Here is a 27,873-nt window from a genome sequence, read left to right on the forward strand (position 1 = left end):
ATGGAGAGAGAGCGGGGGAGAGAGAGAGAGAGAGAGAGAGAGAGAGAGAGAGAGAGAGAGAGATGCCCATGTATGTCACGACTCTCTCTCTCCCACACACACTCTCTCTCACAGTGGTGGGCCCCTATTGTGTTGTCACTCTTCATTTTGACATCAGTACCGGGCGAACGGAGAGAGAGAGCAGCCTGAACAAAACCTCTCTGTCTCTCTGTATGCAGCAGCTGCAGCCTCTACCGAGGTGCACCACTACACCACGATGCACCATGACCTAGTGGTGGAGGAGGGAGGAGGAGAGACTGCATGCACATGGACCCCTCCAACCCGGCCCAGGGTGAAGGGGGGGGGGGGGAATCGTTTAGAAGGTGGGTGTTCTTTTTTTTTTTTTTTTACGTTTATGTGCTAACCCATTAAGACCGGGAACGCAGCTGTGTGTCATTTTTAAGATTTATTTTTTTGGCTATTCAAAAATAGCAGATCTACAAGCTCATGGGAGCTTGTATATCTGCTATTTTAAGTGCAAATCTTTGAATATATATATTTTTAAAGCGAACGTTTGTCACTCAAAAATCTTTGCTTCTGGGGATCTCTGGAACAACATATTTTGAGATATTTTTGTTTTTTTATATTTTTTATATTTTTGTAATGTTTATATGTTTTACATTTTTTGTTTTATATGTTTTATATTTTTTATATTTTTTTATATGTTTTATATGTTTTATATATTTTATATATTTTATATTTTTTTATGTTTTATATGTTTTATATTTTTTATATTTTTTATGTTTTATATTTTTTTATATGTTTTATATTTTTAATATTTTTTATATTTAAAAAAAAAAGGATTTAGAAAACCATTTTTAGAATCCGCCTCAGGTCTTAATGGGTTAATGTCACAGCTGTTACGGTGTATTTGTCCTCATTGGCTGAACGTGTCTGCTTGTCTTCTCTGCGAATTTGTGGAGAATTTGGAATGCCAGTGCTGCTGCGTGTGGTTGTTCCCGGACCCCCCCCCCTCACCCTGCGTCACATGGACTGTTCCGTTTCGCATCTGAGGAATCAGACAGTTCTTCAGAGCCGTTCATGCCAGGCAGCACGTAGTGCCCAACTAACAGGACATCTAAGGTAATATTAGAGCCTGTTATGCTTCTTCTTTCAGTGTCACTGTGATCATTATTATAACATTCTGTGTGGAATATTGTATTTATTCAAGACAGTGTTCATAATCGGCACTTAATATTATACAGTTTCAAAACAATGACACAGGCTACTTTTGAAAGTACTTTGTTTATGCTGTGTGGACACAAGTGAACGTCATTATTATTATTTTTCCATTATGACATGTAAGCAAACATTGACTGCTTTCCCTCCTTATCCCGTTGTTTATTGAACACATTTATCTAATGCACCGTGAAGCACATTAGATCCAAATCACTCTCAGTGTGCTGTCAGTCAGTTTGACTGCTCTCTACGCTGATGTAATTTTATGGTTCTTTTGTTACAGATAAGAAACATGGATAAGAAAGAGCTGAGCGAGCCGGTGAATAATGTCCCTCTCATTAAAGGTATTGCACACACAGCCTCTCTAAATGTTGATTTGACAGATGGAACTGGGGGGTGAATGACATGGCAATATTTGACTTATCTGATGATGGAGACTGTTCTGCCCTTTGACATTGGCTTTAAAACATGAAAATGAGATATAGGTGTCAGTCAGTACTCATGGAAATGACAGCGTAAATGTCTAAACTTTGGGAGCTCACACTTTGTGGGAAATTAGATTTAAGGCAATTCTTGGAAGGCTATCCTGGTATCGATTTATTTTTCTCGGAGGAGAGACTGTCTCCTAGCATAGGGGCCAACACAGATGCTTTTATTAGCTGCGACACTGTGGCTGTGATTGATTGTTGTTAACGCCACTTTCAATATAGAGAAAACAGCTTTTGATATACGGAAAACAGATTTTTGATATACAGATAACCAGTGGTGGAAAAAGCACTACATTTTTTTTTACTTAAGTAAAAGTAGCAATACTGCAGTGTAGAAATACTCTGTTACAAGTAAAAGTCTGGTCATCAAAACTTACTTGAGTAAAAGTACAAAGGTATGGGCATCAAAATATACTTAAAGTACCGTAAGTAAAAGTACTCATTGTGCTGAATGTCCCATTTCACAGGTTCGACATGTATTAAAAAACTTTGAAAATAGCAGATCTACAAGCTCGATGCGACGCATTGTGAGCTTGTAGATTGGTTAATTTCAAATGGCCGAAATATATATATAGGGCTGAAGTGCTTAGTGTATGTTTTTTGATAGTAATCAAAATCTGCAAAGTAACTAGTAACTAAAGCGGTCAAATAATTGTAGTGGAGTAAAAGTACAATATTTGCCTCTGAGATGTAGTGGAAGTAGAAGGAGAAGTATTGAAAATGGGAAATGCTCCAGTAAAGTGCTCTGCAGTACTTGAGTAAATATACTTAGTGACTTTTACACCACTGCAGAAAACATCTTTTAAAATACATAAAACTGCTATGATAAAAGGTTGAAATAGGGGGTAAAATTGGATAAAGGTGATGTAGACCATGTCAGACGTGTGGCTAAACACATTTTGTGTGAAGAATGAATTGGCAGCGCTGCCCTGCGATGGAACAGAACACAGGCTGTGTTCACAGCGTGGCATGTTTTGACCCGAGGTATGCACAGCAATTTCCTTTTGACAGAGATATGGCTTCAGCCGCAAATTACATATCACTCACATTCTGCAGCTGTAATCTGATGCCAGGGCTAATATTCTCCTCATCAGCTGCTGAGGAGAGATCAATGGTAGAATCTGAACCGTGCTGACACGGCCGTCCTCCTGACAAATTGGGGAAATTGGAAGAAGATTAGTTCCGCTTTTTTTACCCTTCAGCATGTTATGTGCTAAAAATACCTAGTACTGTACTTAAGTACAGTTTTGAGGTACCTTTACTTTGCAAGAGTATTTCCAATTGTCTATACTTTTACTTCTACTACACTACATCTCGGAGGCAAATATTGTACTTTTACTCCACTACAATTATTTGAAAACTTTAGTTACTAGTTGCTTTGCATATTTAAATTATTACATTATAAAACATACATTAACCACTTTAGCCCTATTTTATACCTAGGCTATCTGAAAATAGCCAATCTACAAGCTCACAACTTGTCGCATCGCGATGCGTTGTGAGCTTGTAGATCGGCTATTTTCCCCCCAAAAAAATTGCTTTTACTTTTGGTAGCCTACTTTTAAGTACATTTGGACCAATACTTTTGTACTTTTACTCAAGTAAATGTTGAATTCCGGACTTTAACCTGTACAGAGTATCTCTACATTGCAGTATAGATACTTTTACTTAAGTAAAAAATGTGAGTACCTTTTTCATCACTGCCCTTCAGCACATTATATGCTAAAAAGACCTGTTGTAGGGCTGCTACCGTTGATGATCTTCTTATTCTATCCATTACCTTGTTGAAGCTGATTTTTTTTTTTGATAAAAAAAATAGCCAATCAACAAGCTCATAACTCGTCATGGTGTGACACATCGTGAGCTTGTAAATCTGCTATTTATTTATTCGTATCAATTATTTCATTATTAACCCATTCAATCCGGGAACGCATCTGTGTCATTTTAAGATTTCTTTGGCTATTCAAAAATAGCAGATATACAAGGCAAGCTCATAGCGCGGCACCGAGTGCCGCGCTATGAGCTTGTAGATCTGCTATTTTAGAAAACTAATGAAATTGTTTGCAAATGTTTTAATTATTCTTTTTTTAAAGCGGACATTTGTAAACCCTTTTAAAGGGTTAAACTGGATCTTTAAAAACAAAAAGAATAGAGTAATTCAATGTGTTTGGTTGACTGTAGCACCTCTACACTGTGCAGTAAATGAAGTGTTGTTGCATCTTCTGTCTGTTAGTGTCTCTGAGGCTGTTATAAAGCTCAATGACCCAGCTACTCTGAGGGCTATTTTTAGACGCTGTGAAATCCCATTATATTGTCTGTGTCACGCTTTGACCCTTTGAACCCAGACATAATGGCCGTGTCATCCAAGATTAAAACACAAATTGACACGTTTGGTTGCAGTGGTGTAAAGTAAGTACTTTTACTCAAGTACTGGTACTTAAAGTACAATTTCAGGGTAGCTAATTTTACTTGAGTATTTCCATGTCTTGATACTACTTCTGCTACACTACAGAGATACATGCTCTACTTTTTACTCCACTACATTTATTTTTGCAGCTTTAGTTCCTAATTACCTCTCAGATTTAGATTATTAATAATTCATCAAATTATTAATTAATTATAAAAATCTTCTAAATATTTTCAAAAATAGCCGAAGTCGGAAATTGGGCTTAAGTGATTAACGATGGATATTTATAATCCAATAACATGATACATACGATTCTGAAATGGCCATTCTGCATAATATTAATTTTGTAAAAGTATCGCAGCGCATTGTGAGCTTGTAGATCGGCTACTGTGAGCTCACACTGGCTACTTTTGTACTTTTACTCAAGTAATTTTTTAATTGCAGACATTTACTTGCAACAGAGTATTTATACATTGCAGTATTGATACTTTTAAAGTAAATCATTTGAGTTATTTTTCCACCACTGGGTAGCAATTACTACTATTAGCTACCGTTGACAGAGACACACACACACACACACACACACACACACACACACACACACACACACACACACACACGCACACGCACACGCACACGCACACTCACACAGACGGCCTCTCATGCAGCCTCTCTTCAGTTTTGCATACGCATGTATTTGCACAAAATGCACACACACTCGAGGGCATTCATCTGTCACACACAGCACTTACAGTTAACCCACTCACATTCTGACGCACACACACACACACACACACACACACACACACACACACACACACACACACACACACACACACACACACATATATGTATGTTACTATACTGGTGAGGACATACAACATTTAGCACAGCATTGAAAGTAGCTGAAAATAGCCTAAAATAGGCAGATCTATAAGCTCATAGATAAGCTATTTTCTTTATAAGGAAAAACTCTAACCCCAACTCCTAAACCTAACCTCTAAATCAATCTTAGCCGTTAACTTCCCCTGATTGTGAACCTAACCTTTTTCTTTTTTTTTTTACTATAAAACCAACCTCTTGTGAGGACACAGGGACATTGGTCCTCAAAATATTTCTCAGATGCTGCTGTACTGGGGATAGGCTCTATGCACAGCAGCCATATTGGGAATGAATTGGGCCCCTTCCTTACTTCCTTCACAGGTGTTACCAATAATACTAATTAAGGCTCCGTTCCATTTAGTGTAGCTTACTTATTTTCAAAGACCCCCATAACTCTGAGAGTGTACAAATGGAACCAAATGGACCCTTACGGGTCCATTTGGTTCCATTTGTACACTCTCAGAGTTACACACCCACCATAAGGGGCCATTTGGGAACCAAAATGGAGTGTTTCTAGTGAGCCAACATGCACGATATCAGCACCCTGACCAGAATGGAACAGAGCCCTTCATTAGTATGATTGGTAACACCTGTGAAGGAAGTAAGAAGAGGCCCAATGTCTTTCCAATATGGCTGCTGTGAATAGAGCCTATTGGCCCTCACAAGTATAGAAATACAAGCACGCACGCACGCACGCGCGCACACACACACACACACACACACACACACACACACACACACACACACACACACACACACACACACACACACACACACACACACACACACACACACACACACACACACACACACACACACACACAGTCAAAGCCCTGTAGACAGCAGATCCTGAGGGCTGAACATTCTGCCCTCTCATCTTCAATCTGGCACACAGCAGGCCAGTCATGTGCTTGAGCCAGGGGGGGGCGCCACCAGCCTCCAGCAGTCTCTACACACACACACACACACACACACGCACACACATTTTAGATATGTCTATTAACATAAGTGTGTGTGTGTGTGTGCGCGCGCTATATCCCTCACAAGAGAAATGGTTTTATGGCTAAATAAATATTTGTAGTTAGACTTGCAATTAGGAGAAGTTTCAGATTTAGAGGTGTGTGTGTGTGTGTGTGTGTGTGTGTGTGTGTGTGCGTGTGTGTGTGTGTCTCCGACAGCGGTGGAAAAAAGTACTCAACTGTTGTACTTAAGTAAAAGTATCAATACTGCAATGTAGAAAGACTCCATTACAAGTAAAAGTCCGGAATTCAAAAGTACAAAAGTATTGGCATCAAAATAGTTATCAAAAATGTATATCATGTCTAAAAATCTTTTGAAAATGCCCGGAATGTATATAGGGCTGAAGTGGTTAATGTATGTTTTGTAATAATAATCAAAATCTACAAAGTAACTAGCAACTAAGGTTTTCAAATAATTGTAGTGGATTAAAAGTACAATATTTGCCTCTGAGATGTAGTGGAGTAGAAGTAAAAGTACTGAAAATTAAGTAAAAACACCTCAACATCGTACTTACTGTAAGTAGCAGCACTTGAGTAAATGTACTTAGTTACTTTACCCCACTGGTGTCTGGTTGCGTGTAGGAGAGAGGGTGAAACAGCTGTTTTCAGCACTAATATAGCATTTCACAGTGATGTCACAGACAGTGTGATGATGTGTCCATTTATGGTGTAAATACTTGACCTGTTCCGTCTCCTGTTTTCGCCTGCAGCCCAAAGGTTGGGCCTGTTAGCTGTAGAGTGAGCTCATCTCTGTTTCTAGCCGCAGCAGATTAAAGAGGGATAAAAACATCCACTGGGTATTCATGCGAAGCCTGCATGGGACTTCTCTCTCCAAGCCCTAGAAAGCACAGTGCATTCTCTGTTTGGCCCATTGTTCAACCTGCTCTCTGCTGTGTCTGAATCTGTGCACGCACACACACACACACACACACACACACACACACACACACACACACACACACACACACACACACACACACACACACACACACACACACACACACACACACACACACACACACACACTGCACCAGTGGTGGAAGAAAGGCTCAGATTTGTTATGTTTTAAAATTGTGAACATTTGTGCAAATCTTTGAATATATATATTTATTTTTTAAAGCGAACATTTTTAACTCCAGTATTTGCTTCTGGGGGGGGGTCCCTGGAACAAAATATTTTTATTTGAGGGTCCGTGGCCATATCATTTTGGGGGTCCTTCACATGGAACAGTTGGAGGACCACCACTGATATAGCAACATACTGTTAGATATGTATTTGGCCGCGGACCCCCATCTCAAGCATATTTTGTCCCAGGGACCCCCCCCCCCCCCAGAAAGAAAGATTTGAGTAAAAAAAAGGTTCGCTTTAAAAAAGAAAAAGTATTTTCAAAGATTTGCACAAATTCTCATGATTTAAAAAAAAGGCAGATCTACAAGCTCATAGCCGTGCTGTGAGCTTGTAGATCTGCTATTTCTGAATAGACTCAAGGAATCTAAAATGACACAGATGCGTTCCCGGATTAAGACCTGGAACTGTGAACTTTTTTAGATTTGAGCTAAAAAGCATTATTTTACACTTTGGGCTATTCAAAAATAGCAGATCTACAAGCTCATACCGCGGCACCGAGTGCCGCGCTACGAGCTTGTAGATCTGCTATTTTTGAAAAATCGTGAAAATGTGTGCAAATCTTTGAATATATATATATTTTTAAAGCGAACATTTTTAACTCAAATCTTTGCTTCTGGGGGGTCCCTGGAACAAAATATTTTGATGGGGGTCCGCGGCCAAATACATATAATTTTGGGGGTCCTTGATATGAAAAAGATTGAGCACCACTGATATAGAAACATACGTTTTTCAGAATACTGTTGGGATTTAGGAGACATGTAGAATGGGCTTCAGGTCTCAAAGGGTTAAAGCAGTACTCTAGTACCGGCTTGACCCTAATGCTCATTAGAAGACGACACCATTTCTGTCTCCTCACGCTGTGTCTCATTAGTGAGCTGTGGACACGTTCAGAAACCCGCCTACCAGTGACATCACCAAGCTAATAGAAGCTGCAGGCTTTCTCTATCTGGAACGTTAGCATGCTGAAATAGAAGCCATTGTGATGGATGATGATGTCACTGGTAGGCAGGTTTCTGAACTGTCCTCCTCCTGAGACACAGTGAATAGACAGACATGGTGCCATCTTGGAAATGGTGGTCCTTTAAGTAAGAGTAGTAATACCACAATGTAGAAATACTCTCTTACAAATAAAAGTCCTGCTTTAAAAAATAAATATTAAGTAAAACTACAAAAGAATTGCCATCAAAATATACTTTTAACCAATTTAGAACGGGAAATAATCGGTGTCATTTTTAGATGTATTTGGCTATTCAAAAATAGCAGATCTACAAGCCCATAGCAAACATGTGTAACTCAAATCTTTGCTTTTGGGGAACAGTTTTTCTGAAAAACGTATTTTCCTTGACCCAGAAGCAAAGATTTTAGTTACAAATGTTCCCCTTAAAAATATATATATTCAAATATTTGCACAAATGGTCAGCGTATAAAATTAAGTAAGTACCAAAAACATTTAGTGGTTAAGTACCAAAAGTCAAAGTGCTCAGTAATAAGCAGAAAGTCTCATTTCCAATTTGTCAAATTATTTTCAAAAATAGCCGATCTACAAGCTCAGGTGTGACGCAATTGGTTAATGTATGTTTTGTGTTAATAATCTACATCTACAAAGTAGCTTGTAACGGAATAAACAAGGAATTGTATTGGAGTAAAAAGTACAACATTTGCCTCTGAGATATGTAGTGGTGTATAGAAGTATAATAAAGTATTCAAAAAGGACATACTCAAGTAAAGTAAAAGTATCTCAAAATGATTTGAGTAAATATACTTAGTTACCTTTCACTGCTGCTGTCGGGGCAGAAAGCTCTTATCTCCATATTCTCAGCATCAAAAGTAGCAGATCTACAAGCTCGACACGCGGTGTGAAGCGGCGCGTAACGGTTCAGAGCTTGTAGATCTGTTACTTTTGCAATTTATTTTTATTTAAATCCTGAAAAGTAACTGTTTTGGACATGCAGTATGAGGTTTCCACCCAGAGACAGAGACAATATAACCGTCTATTTCTATAGGCTATTTCTGGATCAGCAATTAGTTTTATGTAATAGGCCCCCTTTTTTTTTAACCCTTTAAGACCGGGAACGCATCCGTGTCATTTTAAGATTTCTTTGGCTATATAAAAATAGCATTTTTCTATGCTATTTCTTTTTTAAATTGTGAAAATGTGTGCAAATCTTTAGGTTGAATATATATATATATACTTTTTTAAAGCGAAAGTTTTTAACTCAAATCTTTTTACAAATTGACTAAAAAAAAAAATTCTTGTAAATCCTAAGTTTTTTTTTCTATTTTTTTAATTTTTAATAATTATAATTCTTTTTACTTATGTTGCTCATTATTATTATCAATGGTTTTCAAACTTGTTTTTGTGTCAAGGACCCCCAAAATAATATGTATTTGTCCGCGGACCCCCTCCCATCTAAAAATATTTTGTTCCAGGGACACGATTTTTCTAAAAAATAGCAGATCTACAAGCTCATAGCGCGGCACTCGGTGCCGCGCTATGAGCTTGTAGATCTGCTATTTTTGAACAGCCAAAGAAACCTTAAAATGACACACGTGCGTTTCCTTCCCGGCCTTAAAGGGTTAAAACACCTTGGGAAATGATCTTAACATGTCAGCCCTGGCTAAATTTAATATTTAGGACTGAGCCAGAATGAACGGTCTAGAGAGCAAGGGGTCTATGACGTTCTTCAGCCCAATAAGGACCCCCCTAGCTGAGAGCGAGATGAAGCAGGGACCCCCCCACTACATAAATACAGTATAAAGCATGAAATTGTGTTGAGGATTAATATTTTTCATAGATAGCTTCATAGACTTGTTTGAATACGTCATGTTGGATTCATGTTAATGTGTATTTTCAAACAGTGAACCACTTAAACCCTCAAAACTTGTATTTGTTCTGCTCTTTTTTCCCCCTACACCAAGCCTCTTTGCTAAAAAATAGCCGACTCAGCAGACCTCGAGGCCAAGGAGGCGCGCCCGAGCGCCTCCAGGCGCGAGTGCATGTGACGACCGGCCGATGGTCTGCTAGTCGACTAAGCACCGTCCTAGTTATGTACCGATAGGCACAGAATCGTAAATGATGTTGTGGGGACTGCATTTGCCCTCTATGGTTTGCCCCAACTGCCACTCGCTGCACTAACATAGCCCGCCAGCCCGCCCCCTCAGGCTCGCCCCCTTGTGCTTCGCGCGCGCGCGCGTGTGTGTGTGTGTGCGCGCATGCATGTGTGCGTGCTCGTTGGTGCGCGTGTGCATGCGTGCGTGTGTGGTGTGGGACTCATGTCTGGCTTTTATTGCCCTCTAGCGTTGGTTCTACAGAATTGCCTGGGGGGCGGACGGGCGGTGAAAATAAGCGCTTCTTTTCCAATCTCCCTGGAATGCCAATCTCCCTGTAACATATATATATATATATATATTTTTTTTTAAAAGGTGCTTGTCGATTCTACAAAATGTCGTCTAAAACAGTTTTTTGGAAAAACATATGTTGCTCTCTGTGGTGCTCAAACATTTTCATGTTAAGGACCCCCAAAATAATATGTATTTGGCCTCGGACCCCCATCTCAAAATATGTTGTTCCAGGGACCCCTTCCAGAAGCACATATTTGAGTTAAAAATGTTCATTTAAAAATATATATATTCAAAGATTTGCACAATCTTTCACCATTTTTCAAAAATAGCAGATCTACAAGCCGCGCTACGAGCTTGTAGATCTGCTATTTTTGAATAGCCCAAAGAAATCTAAAGAGACACAGATGTGTCCCAGGTCTTAGTAATATTGTGGGTCTCAGCTGAGAACGTTTTGGTGGACCCCCCCCTCTGAACTGACCACTCCTCCTTTTCTGTTGTTGTTGTTCCTCTCTCTCTCAGAGGAGCTGAAGCGCTCCAACGATGTGGGCTCACCACCAGGGGGCGACCAGGAGAAGGTCATCCAGCGCTTGAACGACCAACTCCGGGAAGCCCAGGAGCTCGCCGGTTCCGAAAGACGCACGTGCATAGAGCTACAAGGTAATGCAAGAGGCTCTTAGATAGCACATAGCCATGTTGAAAAGACATTGGGGCCTCTTCCTTACTTCCTTCACAGGTGTCACCAATGATACTAATGAAGGCTCTGTTCCATTCTGGTACAGAGACAGAGTCAGGGTGTTGACTCACTGGAAACTCTCTGCTACACCAGTGGGTCTCAAAGTGTGGTCCAGGGACCCTCATGGTTCCTTTTCTTTTTTTTGTTTTGTTTTTCCTATAATTTTTATCCCGCGATTTTGTAACCCTTATTTTTCACCCGGTGCCAATTTTCTAAGTGATCCTGGGCGCTACACTCCCCTCACCAGCCTAGGGAGGCCAGGGCCGAGCTCATGCCTCCTTCAATGCATGAGAACCAACTGACCTTCTTGTCACCTGACAGGGGAGAGTTTCCCTGGTTGGACGTAGCGCTTGGAAGGAACACGTTATTCCAACCAGTTCCTTTCCCCTCCATCAGGCGCCCCGGCTGTCATGGGGGAGGCAGTACAGTGACCAGGATTACTACATGTTTTTGTGAGGGTATTAACTACCCTGGGAGACACGGGGAGAACATGCAAACTCCACACAGAGTAGGCCCTTTCGCCAACCCCACCATGGGTATGGGCGCTGATGACGCGGAGGAGAAGACACGCCCCCAGCACCCACAGCGTCCCCGGCGGGAATCGAACCCAGGACCTCCTAGCTGTGAGACCCTCATGGTTCCTTGAGGAGGGGGTTCCAAATGGCCTCTTATGGGCGTGTAACTCTGAGAGTGTACAAATGGAACCAAATGGACCCGTAAGGGTCCATTTGGTTCCATTTGTACACTCAGAGTTATGGGAGTCCTTGAAATTAAAAACCGGAGAACCACTGTGCTATAATAAATGGAACCTTCATTCGTATAAGTGGCATAAGCTGTGAAGGAAGTAAGGAAGAGGCCCAATTTTTTTCCAATATGGCTGCTGTGCATAGAGCCTATTCTCTCACTCACTCGCACGTGCATGCGTGCCCTCACACACACACACACACACACACACACACACACACACACACACACACACACACACACACCCACACACACTGACATGATGAAAACCTTGACCTTTACGTCCATATAGGTCACCTGGAAGACGAAAGACACGAGAACAAGCAGCGAGCAGACGAGTCTGCAAAACAGATCAAGCTTTTACAAGGTTAGATTGTTTTAAACTGTTGTTGTAATAATAATCAAAATCTACAAAGTTACTAATAACTAAAGTGTTCAAATAATTGTAGTGGAGTAAAAGTACAATATTTGCCTCTGAGATGTAGTGGAGTAGAAGTAAAAGTACTGACAATTGAAAAAAAATCCTCAGAATTGTACTTAAAGGGCAAGACCACTTTGGTAGAGGTTTGGGTTGTGTAGTTACCTTGCCATGATGTAACTCCAAAGGTGGGCAAGAAATCAAAAATAATTGCTCCATTGATTAGAAATTGATCATTCAAAATATGCTCCTCATTGACTTACATTGTACGGTAAAACAGCTCTCAAAGTCACTATTTTAGCACAAAAACGAACGCAGACAAAGTTGATTCAGACAATATAGAACATCACCAAACCCAGTACTGTTTTTTATAAAAATGCCAACTTCCTGTTGATTTTGCCATTTTTAACAAGTAGAAAACCTGGACGGCGGATCCGGATCCAGATCTTCAAATAGTAAAATATATTGTCTGAATCAGCTATGCTTGGGTTAATTTATGGGCTAAAAGAGTGACTTTGAGAGCTGTTTTACCGTACAATGTAAGTCAATGAGGAGCATATTTTGAATGATCAATTTCTAATCAATGGAGCAATTATTTTTGATTTCTTGCCCACCTTTGGAGTTACATCATGGCAAGGTAACTACACAACCCAAACCTCTACCAAAGTGGTCTTACCCTTTAAGTACAGTACTTGAGTACATGTAGTTATTTTCCACCACTGCAATTGATGATAATAAACATTGTCTCGGGTGCGTTGCAGGTCAGCTGAGGCAGCTCCAAGATGAAGTGGGAGGTCTCAAGCAGCAGCGCGACGACGCCGCCAACGGCTCGCGCAGGGAACTGCAGGGCGCCCAGGACGAGGTGAAGTCGCTGCGCCGCGCCCTGGAGGCGGCCGCCGCCGAGGCCACCGCCGTCCACGGTAACCTAGCAACCGTCACCAAGGACGTGGACAAATGGCGTCAGATCGCCGGCAAGTACGAGGGTGACATCGCGGGCCTCCAGAGTGACCTTCAGCAGCAGAGCAAACAGTGGCAGAAGACTGCAGAGATACAAGGTGCTACACTGGTCAAATACACTGGAAGCTGACACACACACTAGTGTTGATTTTGACAGCAAATTTCGATTCAGTTTTAGTCATAATGTCATATGAGATGTTTTACCGTTAGTCTAGTTTTAGTCGACTAAATGTCATCAGATTATAGTCGACTAAATCTACAGTTGATTCAGTCGACTGAAATGTATGTTGATTCTGATTCTGATTCTGATGTTGGCGGTGCCTTGATGGCGTCATAATGGCTGATTTTACACTTGGTTGCATGCTGAAAATAGCAGATCTACAAGCTCACAACACGTCGCGCTGCGACGCTTGTAGATCTGCTATTTTCAGAGCATGACACCGAGCGCAACCAAACATAAAATGACTTGTCTTTTAGTTCTACTGGATCTCTTCTCCTCTCGTCCCTCACTAACATTTTAGTCTAGTTTTTATTTGTTGATGAAATTGTCAATATATTTAGTCCTAGTTTTAGTCGTCATAGCCTAGTTTTCATTTAGTTATTATTTAGTCAGTGAAAAAAGTTAGTCGACCAACATTTTTCGTCATAGTTTTAGTCGACGAAATCAGCACTGTGTGTCAATGTATTGTCTTAAAGGGGCACGAAACCGCAAACCGTTTGTATTCCAGTTCAACTTTAATATCAGATTAAAATCATGGCAGGCTAGTAAACAACACAGCTGCAGCTAATCACATTAAAATATAAGAATTAAAATAAAATACACGCTCCTTTCGACATCCACACACTTTATTTTTCGGTAAAGGTAGGTGTGACGACTTCGTTTTGATATGGTTCAGCACCACCAGATGTCCTGACTGTATTCATAATTTGATAATTTTTGATTAGCCACAGCTGTGTTGCTTACATCATGGTGTGTACTGTAAGGTCAGCCTTTTAACCCATTCAATCCGGGAACGCATCTGTGTCATTTTAGATTTCTTTGGCTGTTCAAAAATAGCAGATCTACAAGCTCATAAAAGTTTGAGAACCACTGATATTATTATAGCAACGTACGTTTTTCAGAAAACTGTTAGGATTTAGAAGACATTTGTAGAATCCCCAGATGCAAAGATTTGAGTTACAAATGTTCGCTTACATTTTTAAAAATAATATATATTCAATGATTTGCACACATTTTCACGATTTTTCCAGATCTACAAGCTCATAGCGTGATGCCGAGAGTGCCGTGCTATGAGCTTGTAGATCTGCTATTATTTCAATAGCCAAAGAAATCTGTAAATGACAGATGCGTTCCTGCGGTCATGTTTTTGCCCTGCTGTAGTTTTTAACCTGAAAACTACATTTGACTTCATTTACATGCCACTTTTGATGAGACCATCTACTAAATACATAAAATGTAAGCATAATATGTATATCAATGATGTCATGGAGATAGTATCATAAGGTAGTGGTATTTTCTAGTTAAAATGTTAAATAGCTCTATATCCCATAGTTCTCATTGCTATAGTGTTAGTAATCATTGCTATAGTGTTTGTTCAGTAACACCAGGAACACCATACAATTGAAGCTGAATAATGGGTTATCCCAGCCGAAAATGTCTTTTCTGTTGGAGACCCCTGTTACTGAACAAACAGTCCTACTCCCAAAATGATATGTATTTGTCCGTGGACTCTACCCCCCCCATCTCAAAATATGTTGTGAAGCAAAGATTTGAGTTAAAAATGTATATATATTAAAAGATTTGCACACATTTTCACAATTTCATTTTCAAAAATAGCAGATCTGCCGCGCTACGAGCGTGTAGATCTGCTATTTTTGAATACCCAAAGAAATCAAAAAATGACACGAATGCGTTTCCTGGATTGAATGGGGATTGAACCAAAACATATCACTTACAGTTAGTCCAGGGGCCAACACTGATATTTTCACAAATTGGTACCACCTAAGGTGACCGTAAAGTTTTTGTAATTTTGTCTTCCTACATGTCTCTAGTTTATATTTTGGTATGATAACCCTTCTAATCTTGTAGCTTAATGGCAGTTATCACTACCTACCGGCTAATGTATCCGGTAGGAGACACAAAGTAGAATCTTTGTGTCTCCTACCGGAAATACACCCGGGCATCAAATTATTGCGACAAAAAACAAAATATATCCATGAATTCAAGGCTTCATGGGGTGTGCAATTGATAACTTCTCAGATTTTTGGTGTTTGCAAAAAGACTGCTTTCCATAAGCTTGTAAAAGTTGACCCTCCTTCGGTCTAGGGTGGTCATAGCTGAATGGGTAGAGAGTCCCCCTGGGAAACTTGAAGGAGGAGTTCACCCAAAAAATGATTTATTTTCTATCAATTGCACACCCCATGAAGCCTTGAATTCATGGATATATTTAGTTTTTTGTCGCAATAATTTGATGCCCGGTTGTATTTCCGACACAAAGATTCTACTTTGTGTCTCCTACCGGATACATTAGCCTTTAGGTAGTGATAACTGCCATTAAGCTACAAGATTAGAAGGGTTATCATACCAAAATATAAACTAGAGACATGTAGGAAGACAAAAAATACAAAAACTTTACGGTCACCTTAGGTGGTACCAAAATATGGCTTGGCCCCTGGACTAAGTGTCTTTTTAATGTTTCCCCTCTAGCAGGTGAATTGCAGTCGGTGAGCCAGGAGTGCTCTGGGCTCCAGAAGGAGTGCTCCGGGCTCCAGAAGGAGTGCTCCGGGCTGCGCTCGGAGAAGCAGGACATCGTGAACAAGTATGAGAAGGAGCTGGGAGTCCTGCAGAAGGAGGGCGCCGCGCTGCGGGCTGAGAAGGACGAGCTGCTCAGGTACGGGCGTCTCGCTTCGCGCCGCGTTCCCAGATTGTAGAGCAGCTTAAGTTTGATGCTTTTGTGTGAGAATGGTCAAGTAGGGCGAAAAAACACAAAAAAGTTTAAATGTGGAGATAAGAGGTTTCTGCCCGACAACGATATATCACCATTATTGTGGCCAATTTTTGTTGGCGATTAACAATATTATGGTGATAATCTAAATATGCTTAAAACTCTTAAAATGCCACTTTTGTTAAACACTTGCACCACAGTATCCACATTCTGGGGGGTAACATTAGCCAAACAGTACTGGGCCAACTCATGTCCAGTGTATGATGGACAATTTCACCATCAATTAAAATCTCTGTGATGTGATTATTGAGAGCGTTTCTTTTGTTATGGTGCTAAACGATAATAAGGATCATGGTCCCATCCTTATATCCTCAGGAGCCACCAGAAGGAGAAGGCCGCCCTGCAGGGTGACTCTGCAGCTCTGAGCTCTGACAAAGACTCCATGCTGAAGAAACAGCAGCAGCTGGAGAAGGACCTGGCCAGGTCAGTGTTCTAAAGCACTGGTTCTCAAACTTTTTCATGTCAAGGACCCCCAAAATGATATGTATTTGGCCGCGGACCCCCATCTAAAAATGTTGTTCCAGGGACCCCCAGAAGCAAAGATTTGAGTTACAAATGTTCGCTTAGAAAAATATATATTCAAAGATTTGCACAAATTTTCAAGATTTTTCAAAATAGCAGATCTAGAAGCTCATAGCGCGGCACTCGGTGCCGCGCTATGAGCTTGTATATCTGCTATTTTTGAATAGCCAAAGTATAAAAGGTCATCATTATTCTGATGCTATATTTACACATTTTGCTGGGTACCCCCTGGAACCCTCTTAAGTACCCCTGGGGGTCCCCGGACCCCACTTTGAGAACCAAGGTTCTAAAGCACTGGTTCTCAACTTGTGGGTCCCATGATTTTTTTTAACATTTTCAAATGACATTGAAGTGACATTTTAAGGATTACGGGCTACGACCTGAAAAGGTTGAGAACCACTGTTCCCAAACCATGGCTTTGGTACTTGCAGACCCATCTTTTATGGGTCACGAGTACAATTATTTTAAGTTTTCCTATATTTCAATGAAAAAAAGTATATATTTCAAAAGATGATTTTTTAAAATGTTTTTATTACAGATATAAAGAAAAACCTAAATCGTTTTTTTAAAACAATTCTATAAATTAAAAAAAAAAATCCTTTGGGAACCTGTGCTAAAACAACACTGTCATACACAAAACATGCATGTTAAAGGTCTTTTTTTTGGAGGGGGGCGGGGGTTATGATACTCAATTACACCCCAAAAAACTGAACTTTGAACATTCAGTGGATTTTCTGTGGTCTGGGGGTTTCTGAATAATTAGGCTAAACAAAGTGCTGGGATTGGCCCCTTGACTTTGATGTCATAGTCCCGTACAGTTTGTGACCTGGGTGGTGCTTGTCCTTGATGATGCGCTGGGCTACACACCTCTTTTTCTACAGTTCCTGGAGCGCGGGGAGCTCTCCTCACATTATGCACTCTACATTACATACAATGTACTACTAGGCAAACATAAATAAGTAAGTAGCCTTGGGAAACAACGGTTCCCGAGCCATGTGGCCCCTATATTGTACTTTTACGACACTACAATTATTTGAAAACTTTAGTTACTACAGTAGTTACTTTATCCCCTTTAGCCCTGTTTTATACATAGGCTATATAAACGATTGTTTTAATCGTACATAATTCCATTTAGGTTCGCTATACCTTCTCCCAGAGGGCAGCATTACGAACTGTCCATGTAGAACATGGGTAGCATCACTGACTATTTTCTGAGCCTGTCTTAGCGTGGCCTGCTCGTAAATAGACTGCAGAGAGGGGAGTTGTCTTACTCCTATGATTTTCCCTGCAGTCTGCACCAATCGGAGCAATTTGGACCTCAGTTGCACTGAGAGGTTGCCAAACCAAACTGTGATGCCAAATCTGACCAGACTTTCCAAGACCGCTCGGTAGAACACTAACATAAACTTTTGGTCAACACCATGAACCCTGAGACGGCGGAGGAAATGCAGTCTTTGCTGGACTTTACTACAGAGACTCACTTTTCAGATACTCACTTTTCGGTTATTGTATAGTCTATTTCTCACTTCAAATGTTACAGATACAGATACTTTTGTACTTTTACTCAAGTAACATTCTGAACACAGGCCTTTTACTTGTAACAGTATTTTTATATTGTGGTATTGCTACTTTTACTGTAGTAAAATATCTGAGTACTTCTTCCACTACTGGTAATGACCCGGCCACAGATTTGAACCCTGACTTCCCAACCTCAGGGCGGACACAGTAACCACAAGTCCACTGAGCTATACTAGTGAACAAGGCACTGAACTAGCCAAATATACCTAAAAACAAAAACAAAGCATTCTGCTCCCTCCGTCTTATCCCCGCAATACATCCACTTGATTTATTATTCAAACTTAGTACACAGCTTGGTTGAATGCTCGATTCTGATTGGTCAATCATCGGTCATTATTTCTGGATAATGACCGATGAGCTCTATAACAGACCTCTGTGTAATCAGAGACTCAGAACACCTGCTCATATCAACCTGCGCTGCTTGGTTTTATGCTTTATCCAACATGACAGCCATGTAAACAAGCAAACAATGTCATTTACAACTAAACGTTGCTCTCAAGAATGTTTTAGAAAACATTTGAAGTGAGAAATAGACAATGCAATAACCAAAAAGTGATTCTATTGGATCCTCTGCACTTCCTTGTTTATGGTTGCACACCAACGCAAGAATAACAAAACGCTCGCCACAAAACACAGTCAACCCGGGGCAAATCCGCCGGTATTATACGCAAATCTGGTGGTAAAGAACGGGGGCGAGTGTGTTTTGGGGCGAGTGTTCCGGTCTACTGTCATTTGTTTTCCGAGCCGAACTTCTCCGCCCAATGACACAATACTTATGGAATACTTTCTTTGCCGTAAGCAAGGAAATACTTTGTTTTGTTGTTACTTTTGGTTCAATTTATTAATTTATTTATTAAGTAGCCGTGTAATAAGCGGGATAATGTATGGGGAGGTAAATTGGGGGCTTTAAATTTCAATAGTGACCACCTCCCCATACATTATCCCTTGCTTAACCCCTGACCTGGTCTCCTCCCCTGGTTTCTGCCACAGTGCACGTGGTCAGAACGCGGAGCTGAGCGACAGCCTGAAGGCTCTGGAGAGATCCCAGGAAGAGCTGGAGAAGAGGCTGGCCGAGCTCAGGGCCCAGCACCTGGAGGACAGCAGCAGGTTCCAGGCCAAACTGGACGAGGCCGACAGCCATGCCAAGGAGCTGCAGAGAGAGGTAGGCCAAGGGGGGGGGGGGGGGGGGGTCATTTGGGGGGTTCCAGGGGATGGCAATATAGGCTCTGTGTGCACGCATTGGTGGAAAGTAAATAAGTGCATTTACTTAAGTACAATTTTGAGGTATTTGTACTCTACTTGAGTATTTCCAATTTCCAATACTTTTACTTCTACTCCACTACAGCTCAGAGGCAAAGATCCACTACAATTATTTGAAGACTTTAGTTACTAGTTACTTTGTAGATTTTGATTATTATTACAAAACATACATTAACCACTTCAGGCCTTTAGATATACATTTCGGCCATTTGAAAATAGCAGATCTACAAGCTCACAATGTGAGCTTGTAGATCTGCTATTTTCAAAAGATTTGAATACATTTTATACATTTGAAAACTTGTGAAATTCTACTTTTGGTACTTTAAGTACATTTTGATACCAATACTTTTGTACTTTTACTCAAGTCAATTTTGAATTCCTTGAATACCTTTCTACTTGCAGTATTGATACTTTTACTTAGGTAAAAAAAAAAAGGTCTCTGGGTTTGTCATAGCTTCCTTTTGATTGGCTCAGCGGGAGATTTGAAGTGGAAACACACAACATGCTTCAGAAGTGTTTCCGGTTCAAATCCGCCGCTGAGCCAATCACATGAAGCTATGAGGAACCGAACAGGAAACAGGAATGCCACCTTCTGGAACAGGGAACTACCGTCATGCACAGAGGCTGTTCATAACCATCCTCTAGCTTTCATATTTAACCTCAAAATGCAGGTCTTTTATTCGTATTTCATCCACCTCTGAATGTTTGCTTTTGCAGATTAATCTGATTTTCAGATTGACCCTCTGCAACCGTACATTCATTAATCACTTTAAAACGGGCCTCCCTATCTTGGGAATGCCATTACTTTTTTTCAAATATTGCAAAAATAGCCGATCTACAAGCTCACAACGCATCGTGATGCGTTGTGAGCTTGTAGATCGGCTATTTTTGCTATTTTTCAAATCCAGGTTTACTACCCCGCATTTGAACCCGGTTTCCTGCGAAAGTGCTGACATTGTTACCGTTGAGCTAATTTTACCATTCAGCTAAAGCCGGCCTAACCGGACTCCTCCAGATAGAAGAAGCTTGTTGCGTCACATTTGTTTTTTGAACATGTGAAAGTCAATACCGCCCCATCTGGCGGAGTCGGGTTAAAGCCGGCCTGCTTGCTCAGGGGATAAATGTTATCTTGACCATCGGGTAAAAAAAATCGTGTCAGATCCTGTGTCTAGGTGAGACATGACCTTTGACACCATCTAAATGTCTGCCTCCCCTCCAGCTCCATCTTCAGATACTTGTCTGTCTGTCTGTCTGTCTGTCTGTCTGTCTGTCTGGGCTAGTTGCTGTGCATTCACCCCAGCTGTCTATAACAAGCATCTTATGTTCTCCAGGTCATGTAAAGACATTGTATGGACTAAGGAATACATTTGGGTCATGTGTGTAACTGACACCCGCTCTGTTGTTCCTTTTAATGCAGTGTGAGGACGCCAAGACAGAGCTGTCAGACATAAAGGAGAAATATGAGACGAGCGAACAGGAAAAGCAGTCCATCACAGACGAGCTTCAAGAATGCAAAGCCGACATGAAGGTCCTACAGGATGGAGGAAGCAAGGTGAGCTGTGTTGCCAGGTCTGCTAATTATATGTTTCCCCCAAGATTTATTTGAATATAGCAGACACCACGGACCTTCGACACCACGGATCAACGTTTTGACCGATATTTTGTAAAAGGAAAAGAAAGTGCAAAATCTTGAAATCAATTAGAAAAGAAGAAAACTAAGAGAAACTTAGAAACTAATACATTATTGAAAAGTACAATTAACTGTAGTTATACAATGAACACGCAAGCAATATAATGCACATAATATACTGATTTTTTATTTTATTTAATCACTAAAGTCCTGTTCAAAAATGTTCATGTTAAAACACTGGACACATTGGCTGCATAATTGCCGATACTGATGTTGTCAAAAAAGTTAAATAATGGCAGATATTTCGGTGATATATCATGTCATAATTATTATTCTCTAGTGCTGTTGTCATGTCTGGTACTGCAGAACAACACCATTTATTATTATTGAAGCAAACTAGGGATGTTCGATATTGACTTTTTTTTACCGATATCCGATATACCGATATTGTCCAACTCCTAATTTCCGACACCGATATCAACCGATACCGATTTATGAGGGCTTTTCCACCAAAAGTCAACTTATTGTCAGGTAACAACATCACATATCTGATAAAATAAAATAGCTATAATATCTAATAAATCTAATGTAATACAGTGATGTTGTTAGGTTTTCAATAAAGTGAGGACTCACTGGTGGTCATTTGAATGAGTCACACTAATCTTAGATTAGATGTTGTCCTATTTGACAGTGCAGAAGCATAATTGCCTCTGATGCCTATAACATTAACGAGCGTCAACGAGCATCAGCTGGACAGACACCTGCCCTCTGCAGTGTGCTAAATGTAAGTCTAAGTTTGGGACGTAATAAACAGAACTTGACCGGACAATAATATCGGCCATCCCTAAAGCAAACCATTTGTAGTGTTGTGAAGTCTGGTGGCTTGGCTGTACCGTAGGTACGGAGAGAGAATCCTATTATCTGAATGGTCATTCCTATGCAGTATATTAGTATACAGTACAGTATGCAGTATATTATCTTAATGGACAACCTGATAGATAGCTCGTCAAATTATAGTACAATTAAGTGCTTTCAATCCGCAGTCCCTATTTTGAACCACAGGCAAAACATTTAAAGGAGACACACCATGAATTTAAAAAAAATATTTGATATTTAATATCATATGGTGTATGTCCCTCAAACCATTTTCAAAAGGTTTGAGCCTAAATCAACACTCAGATATACTCATCCCAAGTCAATTCTCTCAGGCTTATAAAGCACTTTCAGCTGCAATACCAAAACGTCCTGTTGGGCAGAGGGGTGCTGTACTGCGGTACTGAGCAATTCTGTCTGTCAAAATACATGGGCAGAAAGTTTCGTGAGGTAAGCAAACTTGCCATTCTGAGATGGCCTGTTCAGACACGCCCATTCTGAAAATCTCTGAAATGAGAATGAATGACTGAATGTTAAAAAAATATAAAAAATTGGGGTACAAGATACACTGGGGAGCCCAAAAAATAATGAAATTCATGGTGTGTCTCCTTTAAAAAATGGAAATAGGGCTTGAGTGGTTAAACTGATCCTAATTTTGCCGTGGGCCCCCTGGAACACCCTCAAGGACACCCGGGGGGGGGGTCCCCCCAAACACTGCTCTATGTCTGAAGCAGTGTGAATCTGTGCATGGATTCACAAGGACATTCTGTCATCCACTGCCCCTTGATCACTGCTTTTAAACCCTGTCACACATATTTTTTCGCCCAGAGTAAAAAAAAAAATCTTCACGTGTGGAGTGGGCCGTCCATGCACGGCCAGTGAGACTGTGCATTTATGCTTGCACACCTGGTGGGTTCCAAGCGTAAAGACAGTAGTTGTGCTGGACAACCAGCTCCCAGGTGTGAATACCCACTGTATGTGTCACTGTATGAATGTGAATCAGGCCGTTGCTGGAAAAGAGCATGCATGCTCGGCTAACCTACCCTGGTCAACCCATTTAGACCTGAGGGACCATTCTAAAAACGCCTTCTAAAGTTTTCTGAAAAACTATAACAACATAATATGTTGCTATAGCAACAGCTAATGTTACACAAAGGGGCTCCCGGCTTGAAAGGTATAACAACGAATAGGTGTTCCAGGTCTAAATGGGTTGGAAGGAGCTGTAAGTGATGTGTTTTGGTTAAAACAAAATTACTTTTTTGGGGATAAAAACTATATTTTGATAGTAAACACTGTTATAGAGTGTTTGTTCAGTAACAGGGGTCTCCCCGACCGTCTCTCCAGCTCTTTAGTAAAGAGCAAACACATTTTAAGTCTAAGCTAATCAGGAGAGAACCCCACAAAGATCATTTATCAGAGCCTGTGTTCTAGTTCCAGTTTAGTCTGCTCATTTGTGCTTTTCATGACTTCTGTTTAAACCTGTTTATTCTGTGTCCTGTTTGAGTTCTCTCTCATACAGGATACAGGACTGGATGAAAAAGTGTTTTCTGTTTGCTAGAGAGCTGTAGAGATGGGGAAAGCCCTCCAATAGAGCAAACACTCTATTAGGATACAGAGCTATTTAACACTTATTTTAACAAAACAAATATCACTTACAGTACAACACCTTTAAATAATGGTTACATCTATTTAAAATGTTGACTACCGACCAAAGAGTCAAATATTATATCTATATCCAGTGGTGGAAAAAGTACTAAAATGTTTTACTTGAGTAAAAGTATATCCGCAATGTAGAAATACTGTTACGAACATTCAGGGCATACTGAGGAAACATTCAGGGCATAGTTGCCAGCAATAGCCTATATATGGAGATCCCCATAGATGGAGATAATAGACCTGCAAAGTCGTCATAGAGACCCAAACGTGCCATATGTATGGAGTCTGACATCAGCGAACCCTTTCCCGAAACTCCATGTATAGACATAGCCATCACGTCCAGGGCTGAAGTCTTGATCCCATATTTGGCCATAACTAACATCGGCAGCTCCATATATGGAGACGTCTGACACTATCTGACATCATCATAGTGATGTCAGGACCGCAAGCCAGCATTATAAGAAGAGGCTCGAAACCTCTCAGATGGACATTCCAGAGCGATTCCGAGAGACATCTCAACTCTCTCCCGAGTACCAGGAGGTTGGCTGGCCTTACAACCCAGTTAATCACAGATTGCATATTCAGGACGACTAGCTGGCCTTACAACCCAGCTAGGCCTTCAAAGTAGCTCTTGAGTCCGGTTCTAAAGAACCAGTCGATTATCATTGTTATAAATACTCTGTTACAAGTAAAAGCCCTGTGTTCAAAATGTTACTTGAGTAAAAGTGCAAACATATTGGCCACACAATATTAAAACCAAAAGTAAAAGTACTAAAACGTTTGAAAATAGCAGATCGGCTATTTTCAAATAGCCTATATGGGCTAAAGTCGTTAATGTGTGTTTTATAATATAATAATTTATATCTACAAAGTTTCAGTTCAGTTTCAGTTTCAGTTTCGAGATGTAGTGGAGTAGAAGTATTGAAAATTGGCAATACTCCACTGAAGTAAAAAATACCTCAACATTTGACTTAAGTACAGTACTCGAGTGAATGCACTTAGTTACTTTACACCACTGTCTATATCCAGTGGCGTGCACAGACATTTTGAGGGGCAGGTGCTCAAGTAAATTATACTTTTTTTTGTTTACTTGGTCTGCTCTTTTTTCCCTCTACACCTATACCTCTTTGCCAAAAATAGCCGATCTACAAGCCCACAACGCCTCGCAGCGTGAGGCGTTGTGGGCTTGTAGATCTGCTATCTTTGGCTAAAGTTCTCCTCAGAAAAGGGATCCTAGGTTTCGAGTGGTTATGGTAAAAAGAAAAATCTCACATATAGATTTGGCAGACCCCCTGTAGTAACTCTGAGGACCCCCTAGGTGTCCCGGACCCCCTGTTGAAGACCCCTGCTGTAAACTGAAAAATAAAAATTCCCCCCCTTTTTTTCAAAAGGGCACTTCTGGTCAAGAGGGCAAAGGGCAGGTGCTCGAGCACCACCTAGAGTCTATCTGTGCACGTCCCTGACTGTCTGTATCCAACCATACACAGTATTGTCCTTTTTGTAGTTTGATTACTGTAATATATCCCTTGCCTCCTGTAGACGTCCTTAATGCTGCCCGTTCAGGCCACACTCATCGGCCTGATCCTGGCTTTGCTGTTGTGGTGCCTCGGCGCGTTGTGGTAGAAAGGTACACAACTCTCCCGTTGCGTCGGCCACGCCTGCATCCCCTCATTTTCCATCACGTCTTCTCTTTGGAACGTTTTGCATGAACGTGAGAAATTAACCCCCTCCTGCTGCCCTGGAGGGGGAAAACGATGTCTTAACCTTCTCTGAATCATAACAGTGTCACCATCTGACATCTTGCTTGTCTTGTTGTCTGGATGGCTAAAATACTTAACAACTGTTTCTCTCTCTCAATGTGTTTGGACTTTTTCTCCTATCGGCAGTGTCTCCTGAACCCGGCCGGGCGTTGGCAGTGTCATAACCATGTCGCGTTTTAGCCACAGGTTGCGTTATTTAGGTGTTAAATATGTTTAACCCATTCAATCCGGGAAGTCATTTTAACACATGGGGCGCCAAAACCGTATATAAACGGTTTTGCAAAAGGTGCAAAAAGTTATGCGGAGTGCCATAACCGTATTAAAACGGTTTTGGTGTCTTTTTGTTTTCTATGTTTTTTTCCACACGGGAGGGGCTAGAGCAGCTCTGGGAGTACCCATTGTGGTCCTGAGAAGGATAGGCCAGATGGATCGCCGGAAACAAAAACATGGCTCTCCATCCGCTTCCTGTCTATTTCCTTCTTTAAAACGCCTATATCTCCGAATCTGTTTCCGGTGGGGAAAACCGGTCATGCGCGATGCGAATGACCGGAACAAAAAACGTAATATAATACCATAATATCAGTGGTTCTCAAACCTTTTTCATGTGAAAGGCCCCCAAAATGATATGTATTTGTCCGCGGATCGTCAATCAGATTGTGTGACCTAAAAAAAAACTCCCGGATTGGAAGCCTCGTAGAAGTAGACCCAGAGCCATAAAGAGAGTTATGACACTAGCGTTGACTCCCATTGTAAGAATGGAACGCGGAAGTGCTCTGTCTATGTCAATGAGATAGTTCCAATGTTTGTAACTATATTAGCCCATAGAGGCCCGCTTTGCGGCGATATCAAAGCGCGGCGTTACTCTCTTTTCTACACACTCTGGAACTACCGTGTTCAGGAGCCACGGCACGGTTAATGTTTCTATTTGTGCCAGCTTTTTTTTTAACCCTTTGTTGTCTTCTGTGAGCTGCTGCGTGCTGCGGTGGTCAACATGGTGGCTGCTTCTCTCTTGAACCGTGGGCCAGTTTGTCTTAAGAGGAGCAGTTTGGTATCCCTGACGTCTGTCCACTTCTGTGTCACCAACCCGTTTCAGAAACCGTGGATGATCTGGGGGCCAGCGGTGGCCGTGGCTCTGACGGCTGTGACCGCCGCCATGATCTACAGGATCTGAAGGCACCACGCGCACGCACACACGCGCACACACACACACACACACACACACACACACACACACACACACACACACACACACACACACACACACACACACACACACACACACACAATACAGTGTTTGTATTACTATACTTGAGGACATCAACACTTTACATCAACACTTTAGGACAGCCATGTTATGAATGCCATTTAAAAATAATAATTGCCATTTTTAACCGTAAGCCTAAAGCCGAAAAACAGCAGATCTACAAGCCCACGACGCGTCGCGCTGCGACGCGTTGTGAGCTTATAGATCGGCTATTTTTCGGTGCATGACACTGGCGCGCAACTAAGTATAAATCATGTTGAACTCTAATTCCAATCCCTAAACCTAACCTCTAAGACACCTAAATGTCTAATCCTGAGCTGAATGTTCTTCTAATTGTAAACGTATCTCTAAAAAATGATTTTTTTAAACTATAAAACAACCATTTGTCTTGTGAGGACCAGGAAAACGGTCCTCACAATGTATATTTCTTCAAATTCTACTATACTTGGTCCTCGCAAGCAGTGTTGTGTTCTAGGTTTTTTCGGAGGGTATACGCTACGATACGATGCGCGTGGCCGTGGGTATACGCTCTTGCGTTTTCAATGGATGAAATGGTTATTAGACTGTATTACGCTTCTTCCCAAAATAATCTGGACTGTGTACGCCGTATACAGCGTCTGATGGTAGAACACACCACTGCTCGCAAGTATAGTAATACAAACGCACACGCACAGAGCAAAGTCATCCGAGTGTCAGTTAGTTTAACCGCGTGAAACCTAGTGTCCCTGTTCTGTTCTGGACATGTCATAATAGACATACAATTCTTCTTTTGGTTAATTCCCATCGGGGGGGGGGGGGGGTAGCCACAGCGGATCATCTCATTTCTCATCTGGTTCTGTTTTCTCTGCGTCTTCCTCTGTGACTCCTCTTGCCCACCTGCATGTCCTCTCGATTTTTCAAAAATAGCAGATCTACAAGCTCATAGCGCGGCACTCGGTGCCGCGCTATGAGCTTGTAGATCTGCTATTTTTGAATAGCCAAAGAACTGA

General features: G+C 41.1%; 1 protein-coding gene across 2 annotated transcripts; it reads left to right on the forward strand.

The window, feature by feature from the left end:
- The first annotated feature begins 1,012 nt into the window (after nucleotides 1-1,012).
- On the forward strand, nucleotides 1,013-27,768 carry slmapb (sarcolemma associated protein b). 2 transcript variants are annotated; one of them, XM_084068215.1, is made up of 11 exons: nucleotides 1,013-1,122; nucleotides 1,502-1,562; nucleotides 11,004-11,141; nucleotides 12,254-12,328; nucleotides 13,141-13,434; nucleotides 16,044-16,227; nucleotides 16,657-16,764; nucleotides 19,432-19,603; nucleotides 21,119-21,253; nucleotides 25,400-25,487; nucleotides 26,714-27,768. In XM_084068215.1, the coding sequence occupies exons 2-10, from the start codon at nucleotides 1,511-1,513 to the stop codon at nucleotides 25,481-25,483; spliced, it is 1,242 nt and encodes a 413-aa protein (XP_083924341.1). In that variant the 5' UTR covers nucleotides 1,013-1,122; nucleotides 1,502-1,510; the 3' UTR covers nucleotides 25,484-25,487; nucleotides 26,714-27,768. The 2 variants fall into 2 exon arrangements, with proteins under 2 accessions (XP_083924341.1, XP_083924342.1); XM_084068216.1 differs by lacking the exon at nucleotides 25,400-25,487.
- The last annotated feature ends 105 nt before the right edge of the window (nucleotides 27,769-27,873 follow it).

This window comes from Gymnoscopelus microlampas, assembly GCF_963454915.1.
Source record: "Gymnoscopelus microlampas genome assembly, chromosome: 10".
Lineage (NCBI taxonomy): Eukaryota > Metazoa > Chordata > Actinopteri > Myctophiformes > Myctophidae > Gymnoscopelus > Gymnoscopelus microlampas.

Coding starts and splice junctions, on each gene's coding strand:
- slmapb (XM_084068215.1), top strand. CDS start 1,511: ATGGATAAGAAAGAGCTGAGCGAGCCGGTGAATAATGTCCCTCTCATT. Junction 1,563..11,003: donor TAATGTCCCTCTCATTAAAG/GTATTGCACACA, acceptor TCTCTCTCTCAG/AGGAGCTGAAGCGCTCCAAC. Junction 21,254..25,399: donor TACAGGATGGAGGAAGCAAG/GTGAGCTGTGTT, acceptor TGCCTCCTGTAG/ACGTCCTTAATGCTGCCCGT.